This window comes from Varroa jacobsoni, unplaced genomic scaffold (assembly GCF_002532875.2).
Source record: "Varroa jacobsoni isolate VJ856 unplaced genomic scaffold, vjacob_1.0 scaffold_468, whole genome shotgun sequence".
Classification (NCBI taxonomy): Eukaryota; Metazoa; Arthropoda; class Arachnida; order Mesostigmata; family Varroidae; genus Varroa; species Varroa jacobsoni.
In genome coordinates, this window is record NW_019213370.1 from 160,326 (window position 1) to 180,116 (window position 19,791).

At 45.3% G+C, this 19,791-nt stretch overlaps 2 protein-coding genes across 7 annotated transcripts; one reads left to right on the top strand and one right to left on the bottom strand.

Annotated features, from left to right (window-relative positions):
- Positions 1-10: 10 nt before the first annotated feature.
- LOC111260713 (protein O-glucosyltransferase 1) lies at positions 11-4,510 on the bottom strand. Of its 3 annotated transcripts, none has more exons than XM_022833674.2 (6): positions 4,003-4,510; positions 3,332-3,492; positions 2,961-3,098; positions 2,400-2,639; positions 1,567-1,800; positions 11-1,345 (listed from the first exon to the last, which is right to left on the bottom strand). In XM_022833674.2, exons 1-6 carry the CDS (start codon positions 4,003-4,005, stop codon positions 922-924), a joined length of 1,200 nt encoding a protein of 399 aa, XP_022689409.1. In that variant the 5' UTR covers positions 4,006-4,510; the 3' UTR covers positions 11-921. The 3 variants fall into 3 exon arrangements, with proteins under 3 accessions (XP_022689409.1, XP_022689410.1, XP_022689411.1); XM_022833675.2 differs by lacking the exon at positions 4,003-4,510 and adding an exon at positions 3,819-3,988; XM_022833676.2 differs by lacking the exon at positions 4,003-4,510 and adding an exon at positions 3,791-3,988.
- Positions 4,511-4,870: 360 nt separating this feature from the next.
- Positions 4,871-19,785, top strand: LOC111260722 (son of sevenless homolog 1). 4 transcript variants are annotated; one of them, XM_086968443.1, is made up of 2 exons: positions 4,871-5,350; positions 9,988-19,785. In XM_086968443.1, the coding sequence occupies exon 2, from the start codon at positions 13,862-13,864 to the stop codon at positions 18,800-18,802; it is 4,941 nt and encodes a 1,646-aa protein (XP_086824569.1). In that variant the 5' UTR covers positions 4,871-5,350; positions 9,988-13,861; the 3' UTR covers positions 18,803-19,785. The 4 variants fall into 4 exon arrangements, with proteins under 4 accessions (XP_086824569.1, XP_022689421.1, XP_022689419.1 ...); XM_022833686.2 differs by lacking the exon at positions 4,871-5,350 and adding an exon at positions 5,361-5,689; XM_022833684.2 differs by lacking the exon at positions 4,871-5,350 and adding an exon at positions 5,705-6,401.
- Positions 19,786-19,791: the final 6 nt, after the last annotated feature.

Genomic DNA, 19,791 nt, shown 5'->3' on the forward strand with positions numbered 1-19,791 from the left:
ACACGATACATAAATTAGTCGACTCACCTAAGGTTTATTTATTTAAAAAAAGTGTTGATGAAAAGTTACCGTTTACATATATAAAGTTGTATATACAAGCTTGTGTCATTTTAAACATGGATATTTTTTTCTCTTGTTGTTCTTAATCGGATGTCAGTTGGCATCCAGTACTGTAGCCTTGTTTAACGGCAAACAGCTAAACCTATCGGCAATACCGCTTAGTGCAATCAATCATTTCTACGAGTCCGAGAACGAGCTTTGAACTAAAAACAGCGTTGTGCTATCTATCACCATTTTGTCATTTTAAAAGTCGCATAATATGCGACGCCTCACAGGGACCATAATAATCTCTGTTGATAAATATGCTTTCAACAGCATTTATTAAGGAGTTAGAAAGTATACTGTAAAAGTTTTTCAAGTGTTTTTTTTTGCTAATTCAAGATTTGCTTTTTTCTAGGATTATTAAATGGTCATTGCCGTATTACATAGGTTTCTGGTTTCCAGTCAAAAAATGCATACAATATATTGTACTGGTGCGGCTCGCACAAACAAGATACCCGGTTAATTCACTTTTGGGTGGAAAAATAAAAAATACAAACCGAAAATTCTAAATAGCAGTACTTATATGTGTAATTCTTTGGGAAAATCTTTAATGGGAGTAGTAGTGATAAGGAGTTTATAAAAGGCTATGTTGAAAAATACGTTTCTTTATATGTACTAATTAATTTGAAATAGTGAGCCAAGCCACCGGTAGAAACCATGCGAAAAAAGTGTAATGACGATAGGACTAATTTACGACCCATTTTAAGTATTCTAGCGGGTTGCTTTGTCACTTGGTGGGAAATACACTTGTACCTGACGCATATTTTATTCTTCGAGACCAAAAGCATGCTCCAATTTAACGAACATGGTATTAACATGTTAAAGCTCGTTTTTTTGAGAAGCGGGAATGGACTTTCGCGTTACTTTCAGTATAACTTCTTTAAGAGAGGGATCTTTAACAACATGGTACTTTATAAGATTGGCATAAGTTGTAAGCAATTTTTGCCAATAACAGCGAATGTCCTTCATTCGGAGGTGGTTACGAATGGCTTCATAGCCACGTTGGGCTATCTTTTGTGCTACATCCTGATTATCTCGGGCGAAACTTAGGAGAAATTCAACATTTGTCAATTGCTTTTGCGTCACGGGAATGTAGTGTATCCAAGGCTTGAGCATGGGGTAAAAAAATTCGATCCAATCCTCATTTGATTCGGTGGGGCCAACGTGAAAAACGAGGCTTTTGCAGGGGAACAGATGCTTCAGTCGAAAGCTAGCAGCTACTCCACGGAAGTTGAAAAGGTACCTATAAAGAGAGGAATAAGATACGCTTGTGGATACCGAACATGGAAATGATACAACTTTAAAATATAGGCGGATTTATAATTGTTTTTATGCTAAACGTATAGTTACGTTGCAACATGTTCAACTGCAGTAAGAACGACTGATTATTTATGTAACACATATTGTTTGCTGCCAATTTGTCGGACATTATAGACATATATCATATTATAAATCATATTATACCTATAACGGCAGTGATGTTCAAATGTAACTTCTGTCGCAGGCGGCGCTCCGAGTGTGTCTTGTTCCGACCTCCACGCTTGGTTTTTCGTATACTGAGCATCCACCAGATCAGGATTGCGCCGCGATAACTTCACAAGGGGATCTCGATCAGGAAATGTTCGCGAACCCCGAAAGAAAGCCTTGTCTTCTTTCTCCGACCACGGAAATCGTTCCGCTTCAGTTAGTAAATTAGCGCTGAGGAGACACAGTAATTTGAAGGCAGTGTCAAGAACAAACGGTCACCGCAATATCAGCGAACATGCTACGTATATGGAAAGAATACCCATAGCTACTCATGAGTCGCAAATACCTGCGACACAACTAACAGCCGCTATAAATACATCCTATTAATGAGTGTTTGGTGAACAGACGAACTTACCTAACTGTGCTTATTCGAAAGAATAATAACGATTATTTCAATATTAACTCGTTTACGCTTCTGCATGAAGTTACTTAGTACGTGTACCAAAAATCCGACGGCCAATGTAGTAATGCATCGACTTTTATTGACCTCTCTTGACCAAAGCATACTTGATATATAGCGCTTTGTAAATATATAACAGAGTGTAATTATTATATCTGTGCTCATATACAAATAATAAAATTGCTTAACATGTGCTCAGTAGACGCTGTGAAGGTCTCTTGAAGGCACCAATGGATAAACTAAACGAATAATTTGTAATAGTTATTAAAGCCACGTGACTGATCGCTTGGCTTTTTGAGTCCTGACTTATTTATTGCACAGAATTGTCCAAATTCGCACCACATTTGCAATAATGGCACTTTCGACTCACCTCTGCAGATCCCAGCGACCGATACCTGTAGGGTAAATGCTTATTGCCGGCCCACCCTCCCAGAACGACCAGGCAGGATACATTATATCGTTGTAATCCTTTGATATTTTGCTGAATGAGAATACCGGTAATTTGCTGTGTCGCCGTAGGCTTTGCGGGTAGTCTTTCACATTGATCACTAAATCCATGTCCGGCATTTTAGAGGCTAGATCAAGGAGGAAGTGCTCAACTCCTGAACACCTGTCGAATTGTTTAAAGATTAGACATTAATAGCAATTTTAAATATATTTAAGTAAGATTAATTTATCAAGGACAATGGCAACAATAATACTATGAAATGTTTATACCATAAAGCCATTACTAATTAGTTGTTTGCCTGCGAATTTCAAGCAATAGGTTTATTAGATATTTTGTACCTTGTAATATATATAGATACCTTGTAAAAAAATCTACCAATGAGTTTTTGAGGGAAACATCTTTTAGTTGGAGCTGGTCAACAGTCGGAATTTTCTTTTTTCGTCGTATTTTGTCCTTCCTCTGTCAACAAATCTTGCTATTTACCTGAATGGGAACATACATTCCTCCTGACGGTACAGCCGACCTCCAACGATCTGGTAATGAACCCCGGATTGTTTTGCCCGATCTACGTCCTTTTTCTCTATGCCGCTAGCCCATGGCGCTAAATCCCTGGCAATCACTCTAAATTAATTAATTTCAAAAACTTAGCCTTTGAGAACGCGCATTATATAAGCTTCGGATGATATAGCAATAAAAATAGTAAAAATATGGAAAAAGAAATGCCTAAAATTACCTTTATATATGGCAGTGTTGCTATATTCTAGCTACTTGTTCTTCAGAATAAAATGCTATCATATGCTATAACAAATGAGCATTTAAGTTGACGCTTGAGATGGGTGCTCAAATTGACTTACTGGTAGTGACAAAGAGAACAGCCTGAAGTGTTCGAGATTTTGCAATGTTCGTAGGTAGCCAAGGATGCGTTGATCTGCTTAAACACATGCCAGTACTTGTCGTTTTGGTGGTTCCACGCAGCGGTTCCCATAAATAGATCCAGTATAAGCAAATAACCCAACTGGAATTACGTAAAATTATTATAGACCTTGTCTACCCAAAATAATTGAAAAAAGATTTTAGTTTTTATCATGTCGATAATGAGAAAAAAAATTACATAATTATTAGCATGTAATAGTATCTGATAAAATGAATTATTTAGTTACGATACTAGTGAATAAATCGCGGAGCTACTCATATATTAGTAACTAACGATATGTGCCCCTTAATTTTATTAGGCCACCGTTGCTTTTGCTTTATTTCAATTGCAAATATAGATTCCCGATATACACGTCAGCTAACCAGTTCGCATTTTTTACCGATCATTAGTAATAGTCGAAGACAAACCAGCAAGAAGCGCAAACTTCTGCAGAGACACTATCCGGTCCAAGGTATCACAAAAAAGTTGGCACAAACAACGCGGTCTCAACTTTCTTATATAGTGCTATATGCTTTTTAGTTTAGCTTAGAACAACGCTCTGTAACAGTTAACTAACAAGCATCGCATTTAGCGCTAACGGTTTCTCTATACCATTATGACAAACGCTGTCTCTTGCACAATCAGGCGCGGCGTTCACGTCAAGCTGCTCCATACACACACATACACTCAGGATTAGTTATCGATGACATGTGTAATTTGTAGGAACTTCGAGTAGTTTGCAATTGTTCGGAAGCCAGTAGCTCCCTTCTGATCACAGCGGGCGTCGGCGGGTCTTCAGTCGTCCACAGTCGTGCGACTTGTCACTATATTCTCAGTTCTGGTTCGCCTTCTTCTTCTTCCCCCGCCCCCTTTTTCGGTCGGATTTCTGTCGGGCAAAAATTTCCTCCTTCTCATACAGAACTTTAACTCCGAAGTCGTTCCGGCGTCGACTTTCGCTAGTGCTAACTAGCGTAGCATTGCACCAAGCGAAAACGTTTGCTCTTCCCCTATTTCTTTTTCTAGCTACTGCAGCACTAATATCCGACAGAGAGACACCTATATTGAGGCGCTTCGAAAAATAGCACAGACCAGCTCAGTTTGTTTATTCCTAACGAGGAATTTTTTCAACTTGTTTTCTTGTTAGGTTGCCCTTTCTGGAGATGTGTTTTATTGGTTAAGCTGGTGCGCGCACGGACAAGATACCTATATATATTGGTCTGTAGTTGATCCAGCTTAAATGAAGCTGGTGTGCTTGGCATAATCTCGCAACATGGCCGGCATCATGAGATATTTCGGCGGCGCATCTTTCTTCACCAAGCGGTCACTCGGTTTTCTGTTGACTCCTTAGTCCTTTCTTTGGCACTTGTTTTCGGCCGCGCTTGCGAATCTAACTGCTCCGTCAGTATTAATTGAAATTTTGGCGCGCTCGCCGAACGCGTTCATCCGCGCGATCTTGGCCCTGTCGGCGGTTTGATTCAACCAGCTCGGTTATTTCTCGCCGTGCGATTCATTTCTTTAGACAACTAATCTGTGCGAACCCAATCGAGGTCCGAAATCGAGCCCGGCCAACCGATCGCAAATAGTTCCGGCATGCAATTCCTTCCACTTTTTGCAACTGACTCCCGGGAAATCTGGGCTCAGGCAGATACCGGCAGCGCCGTCTGGCGGCGGCGAGCCACCAGCGGCTAGCAAGCTTCCAAAGCACAACACGGGAAGAGTTCTCGCCTAGCCAGCCAGCTAGCTAAAAGCTAGGCGAAGTAAAGCAAACCTAAGCAAAGGAGCTAGTCGGTTTCGGTTGTCGCTCGACGGACTTGTCTGGTTTGCCCTGTCTTATTCTGTTTTGCCGTACCCTGCGCTGCCGTCCTGCCCAATTGTACTGTTCCGTTCTCCACTTTCGTTGTGGTCGGTCGACGACAACAGCAGCAGCAACACTCATCGTTGTCGTCTTCGTCGTGGGCAGGCAAGGAAATAAAGCAGTAGTATATCATCATAATAATAAGCAGTAGGAAGAAATGAGTGAAGTGATTAGTGTGGCATGCGCTGTGTTGTTATGTGAGTGTGTATGTGTGTGTGTCTGCTGCCTACAGAAGATATAAACAGCCACAGAGACAAAAAGAGAAGTCAGAAGGTGAAAGAAAAGAGCGATATACAGATAGGTAGATATATACATAGATGTAGTGAGAGAGAGAAAGCCAGTGACTGCTGGCTACCACGAGATTTAATACTATCACAGTACTACTATAAGTTGAGCAGGGTTGTTGTTGCCGTTGTCATCATAATCTCTCCCAGCTACTATATGGTACGAATATATCGAGTGGAGTCTCGAAGAAATGTCATCAGATTACATTTATCATACAGCAATGTACCCCGCGCTTCCATTACCCCGTGCCCCTCTTACTCCACCATCCTGTGACATCTTAATATAATAATAATAATCTACATAACAACAATGTACTGGTAGGCACGAATGGTTGCTTCCTTGTTTTTGTGGTGGTGATCATAACGTGTTGTAGTGATCTAGCTGTCGCTGTCCGTAGTGGCCTCTGACCGTAGCAGTATCAACCATTTGTGGAAATTTCAAACACTATCGTCGTAGGAAATGTATACGTTCCGTCCCATTTCGACCCGTTCGCTTCTCGAACTGCAGGCGGCAATGAGCAACGTAACATTACCACCCCTTTGTTGTGTGAGTGGAACTGTGCTGTGGTGTGGTCCTATTTCTCTCTGTATATTTGTTCGTTGGTACCTACTGAAGTGAGCTGCTCTATGGATATGCTGATCAATGCTGACAATGGTGTCGTATAGTGTACCAGCGCGTCAACTGCGGGCGCGACCATCAGTCGCGCGGTGGTCGCCGTAGACAGTCGCGCGTCTGGAAGCGTCAAGAATTTGTTCGTTCGTCGATCTCTTATTGTACGTTCATTTTGTGTGTATGTTCGTCTGTTACGTGGTAATGAGCGAAAAAAGCAGCCAGTGTGGTTGAATGTGCGGGCAGGAACTGACGTGAGGAGGTACGAACAAATATCGACTCATCGAGCGAATCATCAATAATCTTGATTAGCGCCCCGTACAATAATAATTATGCTTTATTAATTATATATGATATACTCAATACAACGAACAAAAATGAATTGTTGTTTTTAAAGCTGATTCTGTTAATGCTGTCATCGGCGTCGTTGTTTCTGTGTCAGTGATTTTTCGATGATCCTTATCGCTGTTATCGCAACCCATTTTAATCACCAATAACAAAGAAGACAGCATACTACCGCCGACTAAGCGCAGACGCAGGGACTGTGCTGCTGCTGACGCCGCTATCACCACCCAGCAGCGAAATTAACCGCCTGTCAAAGTGGCTGCTACCAGCTGCGCCTTGCGTCTGTCACGTTCTCAAACGTCGTTTACACTCGAGAGGGGAATAGAGAAAAGACGTCAACTGACGCGGGCGTGTCACAGTCTGGCGCGTTGAGTGTTTGGTTGCGTTATGCTGTCATGTAGTTCAGCTATTGTTTTCCGGAGAGCGGCGGCAGCAACAGCAGCCCCCCCACGCAGCAACTCGTGACAGCAACGGCAACACACAAAGAAAGCAAGAATGACCACAACAGAAAGAAGCAAGAATACGTCCGCGCATCGGCAGCAGCATTGCGTATTGTGAAGTGATAATAATGATCGTGATAGAGGCTATTAGTTAATATTGTGTGTGTGTAGGTCATAAATAGTAGCAGACTTTAGCTGCAGCCTTGAACTGCATTTTTTTGCAGGCAGAATCTCATATATTTCACTCAATATTACTTATTATAAAATATAATAATTAATAGAGGTCTCAATATTACATCTGTGCAACATGTACGTATGCCTTTACTAATTCATATATACAGGAAGGATAGTTCATCGAACGTAGTAATCAAACAGACATTGCAGCCTGCACAGTTTCAAGCAACATCAGCTGTAGCTTATAAATCAATCTATCAATTATATGCAAAGAGCCGATCAGTGGTTCGGTAGCATCAACAACGAGTACCCTAGTCACCGTTACCTGACTATTTATCATTGTCGGCTGGTTTATTTATCAACCAACAGGGCAATTCATTTGTAGGGCGCCGTCATAGCATCGGGTGCCACCGTCTCCGCCAGCGCGAAGACTCTAGCCCACTGCAGTCCTTAATTGAGGCGGCAGTTTTCGGGAATAGTAAGCACAACTACCGGGTGGGGCGCTATAACTTACGCTGCCTGCGGCAGTCGCGTGTACTCCATTCCCCAGTCGGCCAGCATTTGTTTTTTTTTGCAACTGCTCTTGCTTATGGTAATAACGTGAACAACAAGAGCAAGAAAGCAACTTCAACTATGAAGAGTTAACTCAGTCCACTTAGTGCTTCCAATTTCCCATTGCAGTGTAATGGCACTGTATATATATATATATATACTCCCCCGCATGTTAGTCAGGGGTCTACCCTGACTATGATGTAGTCAGACCCTGTAGATGTGTATTGTTTGAAAAAAGTTATTGTACAACGTGTACTATATATTTCTATAGACGCAACAGTAGAAGCAATAGCAGAACTAGCAATATTGACGATGTAAAGTCTCATCAGCCGGTGGATAGCCGCTCAACTTCTGAACTATTTTAGCTTTTAGAACCGATGGCGTTAAGTTGTCAGATAGGACTGCATCTGTACAATAGTTTTTTTGTACGATCCTGCCTATCCGTTTCCGGCAGCTTGTACATATTGCTGATGTTCGGTGTCTTGAAACGTTGAAACCCATCATCGGCGAGTGGTAGCTGAGTGCCTGCAATTAATAGAATAATTGATTGGTAGGGTTTTCGGGGAACGTACGGTTTGTCTCGGTCCTATATGGTTCAAATGGTCACTGCTGTTGTCGTCGTTATTGTTGTTCATCTCAAGCAATGTTGTTATGCGAGCCTGTATTTGGCCTGTAAGCCTGCTTGTGTTCATCAAAAAGCGAGCGAAAAAATTAATCATGGGTGGCACGGTAGGATGTTCGTTTCTGCTGTTCGAGGTAGTGGTGTTGTGGATACACTGTAGCCAACGAGTTATTAGTGATTGACAACACAAGAATGAGTGAGCGTTGCACTGCGCTGGGAAACCAAAGAAAGAATTATGTCATTCATAGTCTGGCTAGGAAATGCGTATATAGATTTCATACGTGCTCAGATAAATATGCGATTGTGCGTTTTGTTCGGTATTGGGGTGTCCTCGTGATATGAATTGGTTTTAGAAGGGTATAGGGAGAAGAAAAAGCGAATTTTGGTGTTGGAATTCTTCATCAAGTTGTCCTATGGTTTGTAAAACTCGTTTTGCGCAACAAGTACACACAATTCGAACGAAAGTAAACTCGATCAGCGAATAATATTACTGTAGAAAGCTATGTTTTGTGCTCCAGAAGGAAGCTGACACCTATCGGTAATTGCTTTTCATCAAGTTACATATTATAGCCGCCAACTCATCATAGCCAGAGAACGTACCCCAATAGTAATGTAACCTCCTACCGCTTTTGCCTGCCGCGTCTAGCCAAAAATACTTCTCTGTAAGGGTAATTTATTTGTGCTGATGTAATCCCAAAAGTTGACAAGAGCCTAAATGTTTGCTTCTACTGCTTTTTTTTCTTGTGTATTTATTTCAAATGTTTTGCTTTTTTTTTTTTGAATGAATGAATGAAAGCTACATTTTCTAGCTTTTATGGCATTCAGGCAGCGGTTGTCATTTTTCTGTTTTGAAAGAATATGGATCAATATTTTTTTTCTATAACTTACTGAACTCAGCGCCTTTGTCGCTTTATACAGTCAGAATAAAGTTTATAAAAAAATACATTTTATCGCTACTGCTAGCAATTGAAAACATTGTGAAACCATCCTTTCTGTTCTTTTCGCTGGTGCTGCTTATTGTGTACGGCTGCCGATTAAGCCATTGCACGGTTGTGAAAGGGGGCGTGTTCTCGCCTTCCTGTTTGCATAGTTTCATTGGGGATCCAGTTTTGGTCATGGTCTGGTTTTAGGGGGGGGGGGGGTCCAAATGTCACATCTCGTTCACTTGCATGCATTCAATATTTATCAGCTTATATTTCTCAGGCAGGAAGTTGCGTCGCTTTTTCTAATGCTAGCCTTAACCGTAGAGCCACTATAGGAGAGCAACCGTCGGTATCAGTAATAAGTAACAACAGGAGCGATTGTCTGAAAGGATCGATCTGATGCTACAGCTCTGCGCTTTAGCGGTAGCCTGAATAATAATAGTAGCAGCAGTGAATAAATATTCTGCTATCTCTATATAACGGAATATTCATATGATCGATTTAGCTCTGTCTTCTTTTTGATATCCCTGTGGTTGTGCGTTTAATATGCGTAGCCATATATAAAGTAATAGTGCACGTGCGTGTCAGATATATATATGTTGCATGCGATTTTTATATACAGTATGTATATAGCAGTACAGGTGGCGGTATTTACACGTGACGCAGGTAATCAACGTTCTGTTTCCTATTAGCCGCCACTTCCGTCTCTCATTTTATTTCTTCCTTAGTAGTACTACTCTGTTAACTCTGTTTTTCAAACCTGTTCTTACTGTTTTTGTGTCACTAAAACAGCTTCAGTACAGCATCACCTATTCGTGGCTATATCGCCTAATCGCTGAAATATCTGCATCAGCTGTCATAGTCCACAAGCCGACACCATCGCCAATATCAATATCATCAATAGCGTTCACGTCATCATCAACGACGGCGAGCGTGAACTGCGCTGTACGTCGTACTGCAGCGTTAGGTGGTTATTGTTGTTTGCGGAATCCCTGCAGCAGCGGTAGCGACGGCGACAGAAGCTCCAGTCGCGCAACGATTGCGTCTTTCCAGGTTCGTCGACGCGAAGCAGCCCGCCGCGCAGCCGCAGTGGCCTACGGGCTCCCGTCTCTAGCAGGCCCTACTACTTCTAAAGCCGGCAACCGTTCTTCCTTGTCTACTGATGGTAGTAGCAGCAACAGCAGTGCCATTTGACTGACGATTATCCTCCTAGATCTCCACGCAGATTGTGGAAGCCTCACGTCGCGTCGCCTCGTCTCGTCTCACCGTAGCCACGTAACTCAAATCACCACTGCTCGTACTATTACCAGTCACGGTCATTCGCTGGTCGGCACCAATTCTACTCTGCTCTCGATTGCCGCTATCGATTAAGCGCTGTTGCTGAGCGTCATACTTCTATCGCCGTTGCTGAAAGCGAGAGCTCTTCGCCGACGTTGCTGCGATGCCCGTCGTGTTCCGACCGGGCCAACTGGTCTACGAGGGTCATCCATACGCGCTAGCTGTCGCGGACTGCGCCGTCTCGAAGGCGTGCGCCTATTGTCTGAAACGTTCGGATCTCAGTATCCCGGGAGGAGTCACACTTCAACGCTGCTCGGGCTGTCACTATCTGCACTTCTGTTCGCGAGAGTGCCAGGTATAATAATAATAATAATAACAATAAACATAAAGAGTGATATTGTTTAGCCAGCGTTCATGTACGCACGCATCCCTATAGCGCCGTTGTCAAGGAGGTGCAACAGACCAACAATCAAAACAAAGAAACAACAGGATAGTAGAATACAACCGATGTATATACATAGAAGGGTGACGTGAACGCGTTCGCACGAACATACAGACGACCAGCATGTTAACGTCAGCGGGGGATAAGAACGCAAACAATAAGGTAGCACAATAGCACAGTGTGGTCAGAACAACGGGATTGCTGAGTAACGAAGTATTAGACTCGATAATACTATTGTTGAGGTTGTCATTATTATTATTATTATTATTATTATTATTATTATTATTATTATTATTATTATTACTATTGTTATTATTAATATCATTATAGCATCCATTCTGCTGTTGCAATGTGGTAAAGTCACTTCAGTTTAATGACGGAACTTCCGAGTGACGAGTGAGATAACAGTGACATACGGTTGTCCGGAGAATATCAATTAACAACAAAAGTTGGAACCAGACTACAGCAAACTATGATATTATTAAGCTAGAGAGGAAGAGATGCTTAGAAGCGCACAGAGGATCTTTCTGTGGATAATCTCTCTGGCCAATATAAACGTGGAGGCAAACTGATATGAAGGAAGGAACATTGTAGAAAAAGAGGGACACATATATAGATCGCTGACAAGGCAAAGTCAATAGTTTCCATACGTATCGTGAAAACTGGAGAGATCACGTTAACACAACAAGACTCAGTGACTTTTGACGGTTTACAGATTCATCAATCAACTCTACACGTTACGGATTCAGTAGGTCCAGAGGCAACACTCGTAAAACTCTAAAAAAATTCACTGATAACTAGATAGACGGGCTGTGATAGTGTGCTGATTATAAATGATGTAGTTTAATTGTCTCCCAAAATTGTGTCGCGGAATTATTGATGCTACTACAAGAGCAACACAATGCCAAGGAGCAATACAAATTGACTCTTTGAAGCTCGACTACGCCCGATGTTTTGCCGTATTTCTCCCTGATCTAAGTTAGCAGGCACATATAGGTGCTGATAGATTAACGCCATTTACGACCATCTTAACAAAACACGAAGGAGAAAGAACGAAGATATCAGGAGAACTCATAACACTACTGATAATACAACTAAAAAAAAAACGTGCGTGCATATAACTTTTGAAGGATTTTTGAAAGCCATCGTTCTGGACATTGCGACTTCCTTTTGAGCATACAAAAGGTTGGAGGGCGTATTCCACGGTAGAGGATCTCCTTGGCCATCGCTTAGCCCGTAAACGGACTGTGTCGTTATTTGGTTTTTCTCAACTTTCTGCCAAGTATTTAATGTTATTTTCTGTGTGAACTAGTCTTCCTATTTTATCTTCTTATTGTCGAGATACCGTCGTTTTGCTCCAGAACCCATTTTGCAGGAAATAACTACAAAATGAGCAATGCCAAAATTTCTTTTGAGCTGCTGACAATACAACAGCCTCGTCTTTTTCTGTGCTACATATTTTTGTTCTATTGAAATGATGATCAGGACTGCAACTTGACCGTCGGAACTCACTGTTCAGACTTGATATCGGGCCACAACCACACGTTTGACAGAGCGTCGATTCTATCACGTCTTCTCAAAGTGTCTTCTCTACTTTGACGTATGACAGTACACGAACTACAATCAGGTAGCAGCGCAGCGCATAAATGCCTCCGTAGGGTGCCGCATCATTTTCAATGGCCACTTGCATGTTCGCGATTCATCTTATCTGAGTTGGCTACTGTACGTTTGCTTAGGAACTACAAAAAGCTGAACCTAAAAAAGCCATCTATCATTATGGCGTATGCTTACCTCAGCTTAAGAAGCAGCGGCCGCTTGGGCTGGAGAACAGACCAATAAATGGCGGACAGAGATAGGCCTTCTCGTTCCATTGTTTGCTTTGAATAATATGCCAGTTGCCGTAAACTTTTCATTGGAGTGGACCGAACATCCCGAGATCAGCATAAAACAACGCACCTGTGTACATATAACATTTGAAGTATATAGAGAGAGAGAGAGAGAAAGAGAAAGTATTGATATATCTATATACATCGGTGGGTGTATGCGACTGTGTGTGAACTCTAAGTCAGACTAAACGACTCTAACAGTATCGCATCCGTTGTATTGCATTGTATAGCATCTATGAGCTACAGCTATAACTGACTATATAATGACCTCTATAGCTTCTTCCGCTGCTAGTAGCTCGGCCACATTGGATGATCTAATTACTGTTAAGTATTTGTTGCCTATGTGTTGTTAACCCTTACCGTGTACGCACGCAATTTAAACACTTCTGTACAGACAAACAGTCTTGGCGTAAGACGAAAATCTTTAAAGAACTTCACAGTTCCTATTGTTACACAAACTATCGGCCTCTGTCTGCACTTATTTCTGATTTCACACCTTCACTACAATTTTGCCACTAATTCCTGCACTCATAATACTAGTCTTCACGTTGTCGTTGTAGTGGCAGTTTTCACGACAGGGGCAATGTAAGTAGTTGATTGCATGACCTCTTGGCATCGTGTAACGTGACAGGTGTAACAAATATTTGTAACCAACCAGTTTGGAGGAGTCAAGCATTCGAGATGCCTTAAGGTCGCGTACATATGCCTTTTGCTTGGGACACGCTTCCTATCTAACGCTGGAAAGACCGTACCCAATCACCGACAATCGGCCGTAAGAGGTAGTCAGAAAAGCTTGACTGACGGCTTCATCAGTATGTTCTGACTGTGCGACAACTTTATCGGCCATTATCCAGACACAAACGTGGCTATTTCACAAAGTCAACTAGATACATTTGGGTGGTTGCAGGCTACGGAAGGTCGCGGGTGGTCATTTGTTGGACGTCACCAGTGGCCGTGCACGTTAAAACGTTGGCAGTTTACGCCTTAATGCTTGACGTGCTACTGCTTCGGTGGTCTATTTCGCGGCGCAAGTTGCTGCTGCCGCCGCTGGTAGTCGACCATGGCGAGAATGTTCTCGCCATCGGCCGAGTCCTCACTCGACAATATTAAAGACCACAAAGAAAATGACGGAAGCGGAGTCCTCAACGAGGCACAGGGGTCGCTTGCAGCAGCTTCGCGGTGGCGTGGCCTTCTTGTGCCCGCCCTGCAGAAGTTGCACTGTCAGGTTCACCCAACATTAACAGCGAGCGCGGAAGCGCTTGACTACGTCGAAGCCCTCATACTGCGGTTACTGGCAACGCTGTGCGCGGGGAAACCACACTCTACGCAAGAAGTCGAAGATCGAGTGGCGCGTACGTTTCCCAAGCCACTTGATCACGTCGCAACAAAGGATGCCCTGCAGGCGTTGGAACGATGGCGGGCGTCAGCGCTGAGTACGACTGGAAGCACGCTTCGGCGGCCCCGGTTGCCGGGAGCTGGAACACCGGGCGGATCCGCTGCGACGGGTCATGGGTTGACCTTGCCAGTTGAGCGGCTACATACCCACGTCCGCGAGCTCGTTGGCCATAAGGTCGAGATGACCGTGAGTCTGTTTGTGTGTGCGGTACTCGAGTATATTGCTAGAGACATCCTAAAGCTAACCGGTAACTACGTGAAAAACATCCGTCATAGTGAAGTGACGCTGCAGGATTGCCGGGTAGCAATGTGCGCTGATCCCGTTCTCGACGAATTGTTCTGCTTCACCGGTGAAGAGTGGGCAGATGAACGGCCGCCAGAACTCACCGAACTTCCCGAAAAGAACACGTATGCGAGCCACGTGACCGAACTACTTACCGAGGAAAGAGAACACATTAAGACGTTGCAGCTTATCACTAAGGTGTTCCGGCACACGCTTCGCCAGCTGTGTCAACCGAGTATTTCTGGGGGAGATCATCAAGGCGTTAGTAGCGGTAGAGGAGGCTATGGACAAAGCCAAGCGCAAGGACAAAACAACGCAGATTTGGTGGAAGACGAACCCGCTGAGCTACGGGCGATTTTTGGCAATATCGATGAAATTCTTGAATTTTCGGCGGCTCTGCTGTCTAGCTTCGAGGATGTGGTCGAGATGACGGACGAAGATCAGGTTCCAGCACTTGGTAGCTGTTTCTACGATATGGCCGAGAGCTACGAGTTTGACGTATTTGAAGACTACGCCGAGCACGTGGCTTCACCACAATCGGCACTAGCCCTACAGGAGCTCCTTGAGCGGCCTTATGTTCATGCAGCCCTGCAACGTTCCAGCCACGGACTCTGGTTGGCCGCGCGCTACGTAATGCCCCGATTACTCTGGGCGCCCGTGTTCCACTGCCTAACGTATTTTGATGCCATCCGCGCTATGACCGTGCTGGCTGTGAACGAGGAAGATCGCGAAAGTCTGGAACAAACGGACGGACTTATTGGACATCTCAAGGCTCAGCTGACAGCGGCCGTGGCCAATTCACCATTGAAACGATCGTCGGCCGCGTCCATTGAGCAGGGTGGGTTGTTCCTTCGCCGCCGCAGTGCCCTCCGCCATTCAGCGGCGCATAAGTTGAACGAACTATCGCGTTGCGTCGATGGCTGGTCGGAGCTTCAGCAGCGAGAGATCGCCCAGACGTGCCAGGAGTTCGTGCTGGAAGGCCCCCTGCACAAATTAGCAGCCGGCAGCAATCGTCGGCCAACGGAGCGCTACGCATTCCTATTTGACGGTCTGCTGTTGCTTTGCAAGCCGGCCAGTGCACAGTCGCGTAGCCGAGGACAGCCAGATCGGGAGAGCTATAAGCTAAAGGAGAAGTTTTTTATACGCAAAATGGAGGTCGCAGATCGCGCGGACACCGACGATGTGCGACACGCGCTTGAACTGATTGGCCGGCCAGACGGTGGATCTGGGAGCGCGGGAAGCGGCCAAAGTACGATTGTGCTAGTCTGCAAATCTGCGGAGGACAAGCTGAATTGGTTAGCAAGTTTAGTAGCCGTCAACACTCGATCCTACCTCGAGCGAAGTCTCGATTCGATTCTCAGCGCTGAGGAGAAGCAACACCCGTTGCGTTTGCCAGATAACTACAAGTTCTCCGAACCGGATCTTCCAGCGAATATCGTCTTCGAAGAAAAATCGACAGGAGGCGTGCCGCTAATCAAAGGCGCTACCCTGTACAAGCTAGTCGAACGTCTAACTTTTCATATGTACGCCGACCCATCGTTTGTGCGCACATTTTTAACGACGTTTCGAAGTTTCTGCCAACCACGTGAACTGCTCGAGTTACTTGTCGAACGTTACAACATCCCAGACCATCCCGACCATGCCGATGAAGCCGAATCCTGTTCTATTGAGCCACAGCAGATGGCCAAGCGCTTCCGCAAGGAGTACCAGCAACCGGTACAGGTGCGCGTTCTCAACGTGATACGGCATTGGATAGAGCATCACTACTACGATTTTGAACGTGATCGCCGTCTGCTAGAGGAGTTGCGTGACTTTCTTGAACGGATGCGAGCTGACGCGCGGTCTGGCAAAAACATGCGCAAATGGATCGATTCCATTTCGAAAGCCGTACAACGCAAACAGGAGCAACAAGGCACAGCGAAAGAACTGACGTTCTCGCACGAACCCCCGCCGCTCGAATGGTATTTGGCTCGTCCTGGCGAGACCGACCGTTTTGATCTACTTACACTGCATCCGGTGGAGGTCGCCCGCCAACTAACCCTCCTAGAGTTTGAATTGTATCGCGCCGTTCAGCCGTCTGAGCTAGTGAACGCGGCCTGGACAAAAAAAGACAAACAGCGCACTTCGCCGAATCTATTAAAAATCATTCATCATTCGTCTGATTTCTCGTTTTATCTTGAGAGACTAATCGTCGAATGCCAAAACCTTGAAGAACGAGTCGCTGTCGTCTCGCGCTGTATTGAGATGATGGTTGTGCTGCAGGAATTGAACAATTTCACGGGCGTGTTCGCCGTGTCGTCGGCGCTCCAGTCAGCGCCTGTTCACCGCTTAGAGCACACGCAGGCAGCGGTCCGTAGCACTTTGCGCAAAGCACTCGACGACGTTCTTGATCTTCAATCCGATCACTGGAGGAAGTACCAGGAACGTCTACGCTCGATCAATCCGCCCTGTGTGCCGTTCCTGGGAATGTACCTGACGAATATTTTACATATCGAAGAGGGAAATCCAGACATGATCGTTGTCGCAGACGGCGCTGAACTCATCAACTTCTCGAAACGACGGAAAGTCGCCGAAATCACTGGTGAGATCCAGCAGTACCAAAATCAGCCATACAATCTGACCGTCGAGAAGAACATCCGTGTCTTTCTCGAACAGTTAAGCCCACAGCAGGCTTACCAGTCGGAGAAAGAGCTCAACGACTACCTGTATCAGTGCTCATTGCAGATTGAGCCACGTGGCGCGCGCTATCCACTCAAAGCGCCCAGACGGTGGCCAGAATTATCGCTCAAATCTCCTGGCATCAAGGTTGCCACCCAACGGCAGACGACTCGGCCCGCAGTACCAGCCGTACTCCAGTCGTCTGCTATGACCCTCTCAAGCAGCAGTAGTAATAGTATTGTCCCAAGTGCAACAGCAGCAACGGCGGCATCTGCCACTGCCACTAGCGCTACCTCGTGTGCAACAGGTCTCGGTTCAGTATCAAATAATGCGTCTGCAACTAACCATAACCACATGCCTCTAAGCACTTCTACCGGTGGTTGTGCCGGCGTTCAGGCATTCTCGTCAACCTCGACGTCGTCTGCTACATCGCCAAATCCGCCACAGTCACCAGAGGACGTCTCACTACTACCGCCACTAACACCAACATCACCACCGTCATCGGCTGGCGATACAATACATGTGCCCGTTCTAGTTCCGATGCTCGACCCCCCACCGCCGCACCACCCACTCTCGCACCACCACCACCACCATCCACCCCCTCCACCTCACCCACTCCCTCATCATCATCAACATCACCATCATCTCTCCGGGCTTCCGGGTCACCCCCAGCAGTCGCACCATTATCCAGCCTCAACTCATGGCGGTTGTAACCTTAGTCAACAACAGCAGCAGCAGCAAACGCAGCAGCAGCAACAGTCCTCGATGCCGCACGGACCAATCTCCTCTGTTCCACATGCCCCCCAGATCATTCACCAGTTGTCGCTGTCGCTGTCTTTACAGCAACAACAACAAGGATCACAACCGGTCGCCCCCCCGCCTGTTCACAAACGACAGCACTCGCATCCGGCCTCGCTTAGCGGCGTCTTTTTTCCTCCGTCACCATCGTCGCCAAATGCCCCCGGTAACAGTATCGCTGGAGCTGGAAGTGGAGCTGGAACTGTTTCTGGCAGTGTAAGCCACGCTTCGCAGCGATTCGCATTTCCGGACGCGGTGGGAACATCGCTTCCCGCCGGGGCTGTTGGAGTTGTTCCTGGAGGAACTCTGTCGACCGGAGCCACGGCCAGTGGTGCTGGTATAGTTGCTATAGTAAATCCGATGCCACCGCCGTTGCCTCCACGAGCTCGAAGGGACGACTCGACTTCGCCGGCGCTTCCGCCTCGGGGCGTAGGCCACGAGTCGCCTCCTCCTCTACCGCCGCGAAAACAGCAGGCACCAGGGTCCGGAGTCCCACCTGCTACGCCCCACACGCCAGCGATGCCCGTATCATCTGGGCCACATTCACAACACAGTAGTCCTGCTGCTAACCCGGGCCAACCGGCCGGATCACCCCCCGTCCTAGCAGGGCTAGAACCGGCGGTTACAATACCGACAGCAGCAGTGGGGACATTCGTCGCTCCCGGGGTAACAGTAATCGCAGGTGGTGCATCAGCCTCAACTACAGGGACGGGTGCCAACGCGTTAACAGCCGTTGTTGGCAGCGCTAGTTCTGCTGGGTCCCAACTACGGCCAGAACAGACGACGCCCTTGTTGCCACCCAAAACACACAAAAAGCCCCGACCACCACCTCTTATCATCCACCAAAGTAACGCCCACCCCAGATAACAACGACAAACATCCTCTTTGCTACGTGCCGCAACGAGAGCACCAGCCATGTTGTAATAGTGGACACCTGAACAAATATATATATATATATATAGAGAGAGAGAGAGAGGGAGAGAGAGAGAAATTGCACTAAATTGGCTAGTGACTCCACAGATAGTGGTCGTGAACCGTGAAACACGTGGGATCGGTGGCAACAACTCATCGAAAGATCGAAAACCAAATAAATTGTAGAGTGCGATAGCCATGTTCTTGCAGCCCAGAAGTAAATCCTGCATTATACCCGGGAGATAAATTCAGTCATATTCTCACTCTAATTTGTAAAGTTTACGGCAGGCAATTATCCCTAACCCAGTTTTTATAAAAAAAAATCTATTTAAAAAGGGTTTTTAATGGAAAATTACGATTTCCCCTGAGATCATATTTTCAAGTAATGTATTTTCACGTTTTCGTTTTCCAATCGACCGTATATATGCTGAAGACATGTAATCTGTTCTGTGGTTTCCAAAACGAAGGTTTGTAATGTAGCAACAGTTCACATTGGCTAGTACCTAATACGTTTCTTCGATGAGTCAGCATCAGCGAGTGGTGTTGCTAGCACGGCTGCAAATGGTGGGATTGCTAAGCCGATTGCGAAGCATCTATTGACTACTAGTTTGATATTAGTCATCATATTAGTATAGTCAACATTGTTACGTGTTATATACTATGACTACTTGATATAAGCTGCTTTATCTAGACCGTATGTAGTACGAGTCAGAAGCCTCTACAATGGGTAGATACTAGTACCAGTAGGAATAATAATAATACACAGAGTAACAAATCAAATATCCTGAAAAGATGGCGATCATGTCGACGACGTCTCATGTATTATACTACTACAACAATCGAAGAATACCCAGCCGCATTCGCTAGACAACCATTGAACACAATAGTGTTAAACAGCTACATCAGCAACGCAAAACAAAAGCCATTATGAAATAATATTGTTT

Bases quoted from the DNA above. Each gene is read 5' to 3' on its own strand.
- LOC111260713 (XM_022833674.2), bottom strand. The intron at 3,099-3,331 runs GTAAGTCAATTT...TAATTAATTTAG, and splicing joins TGTTCTCTTTGTCACTACCA to AGTGATTGCCAGGGATTTAG. The intron at 2,640-2,960 runs GTAAATAGCAAG...ACAATTCGACAG, and splicing joins GAATGTATGTTCCCATTCAG to GTGTTCAGGAGTTGAGCACT.
- LOC111260722 (XM_086968443.1), top strand. From the start codon at position 13,862: ATGGCGAGAATGTTCTCGCCATCGGCCGAGTCCTCACTCGACAATATT.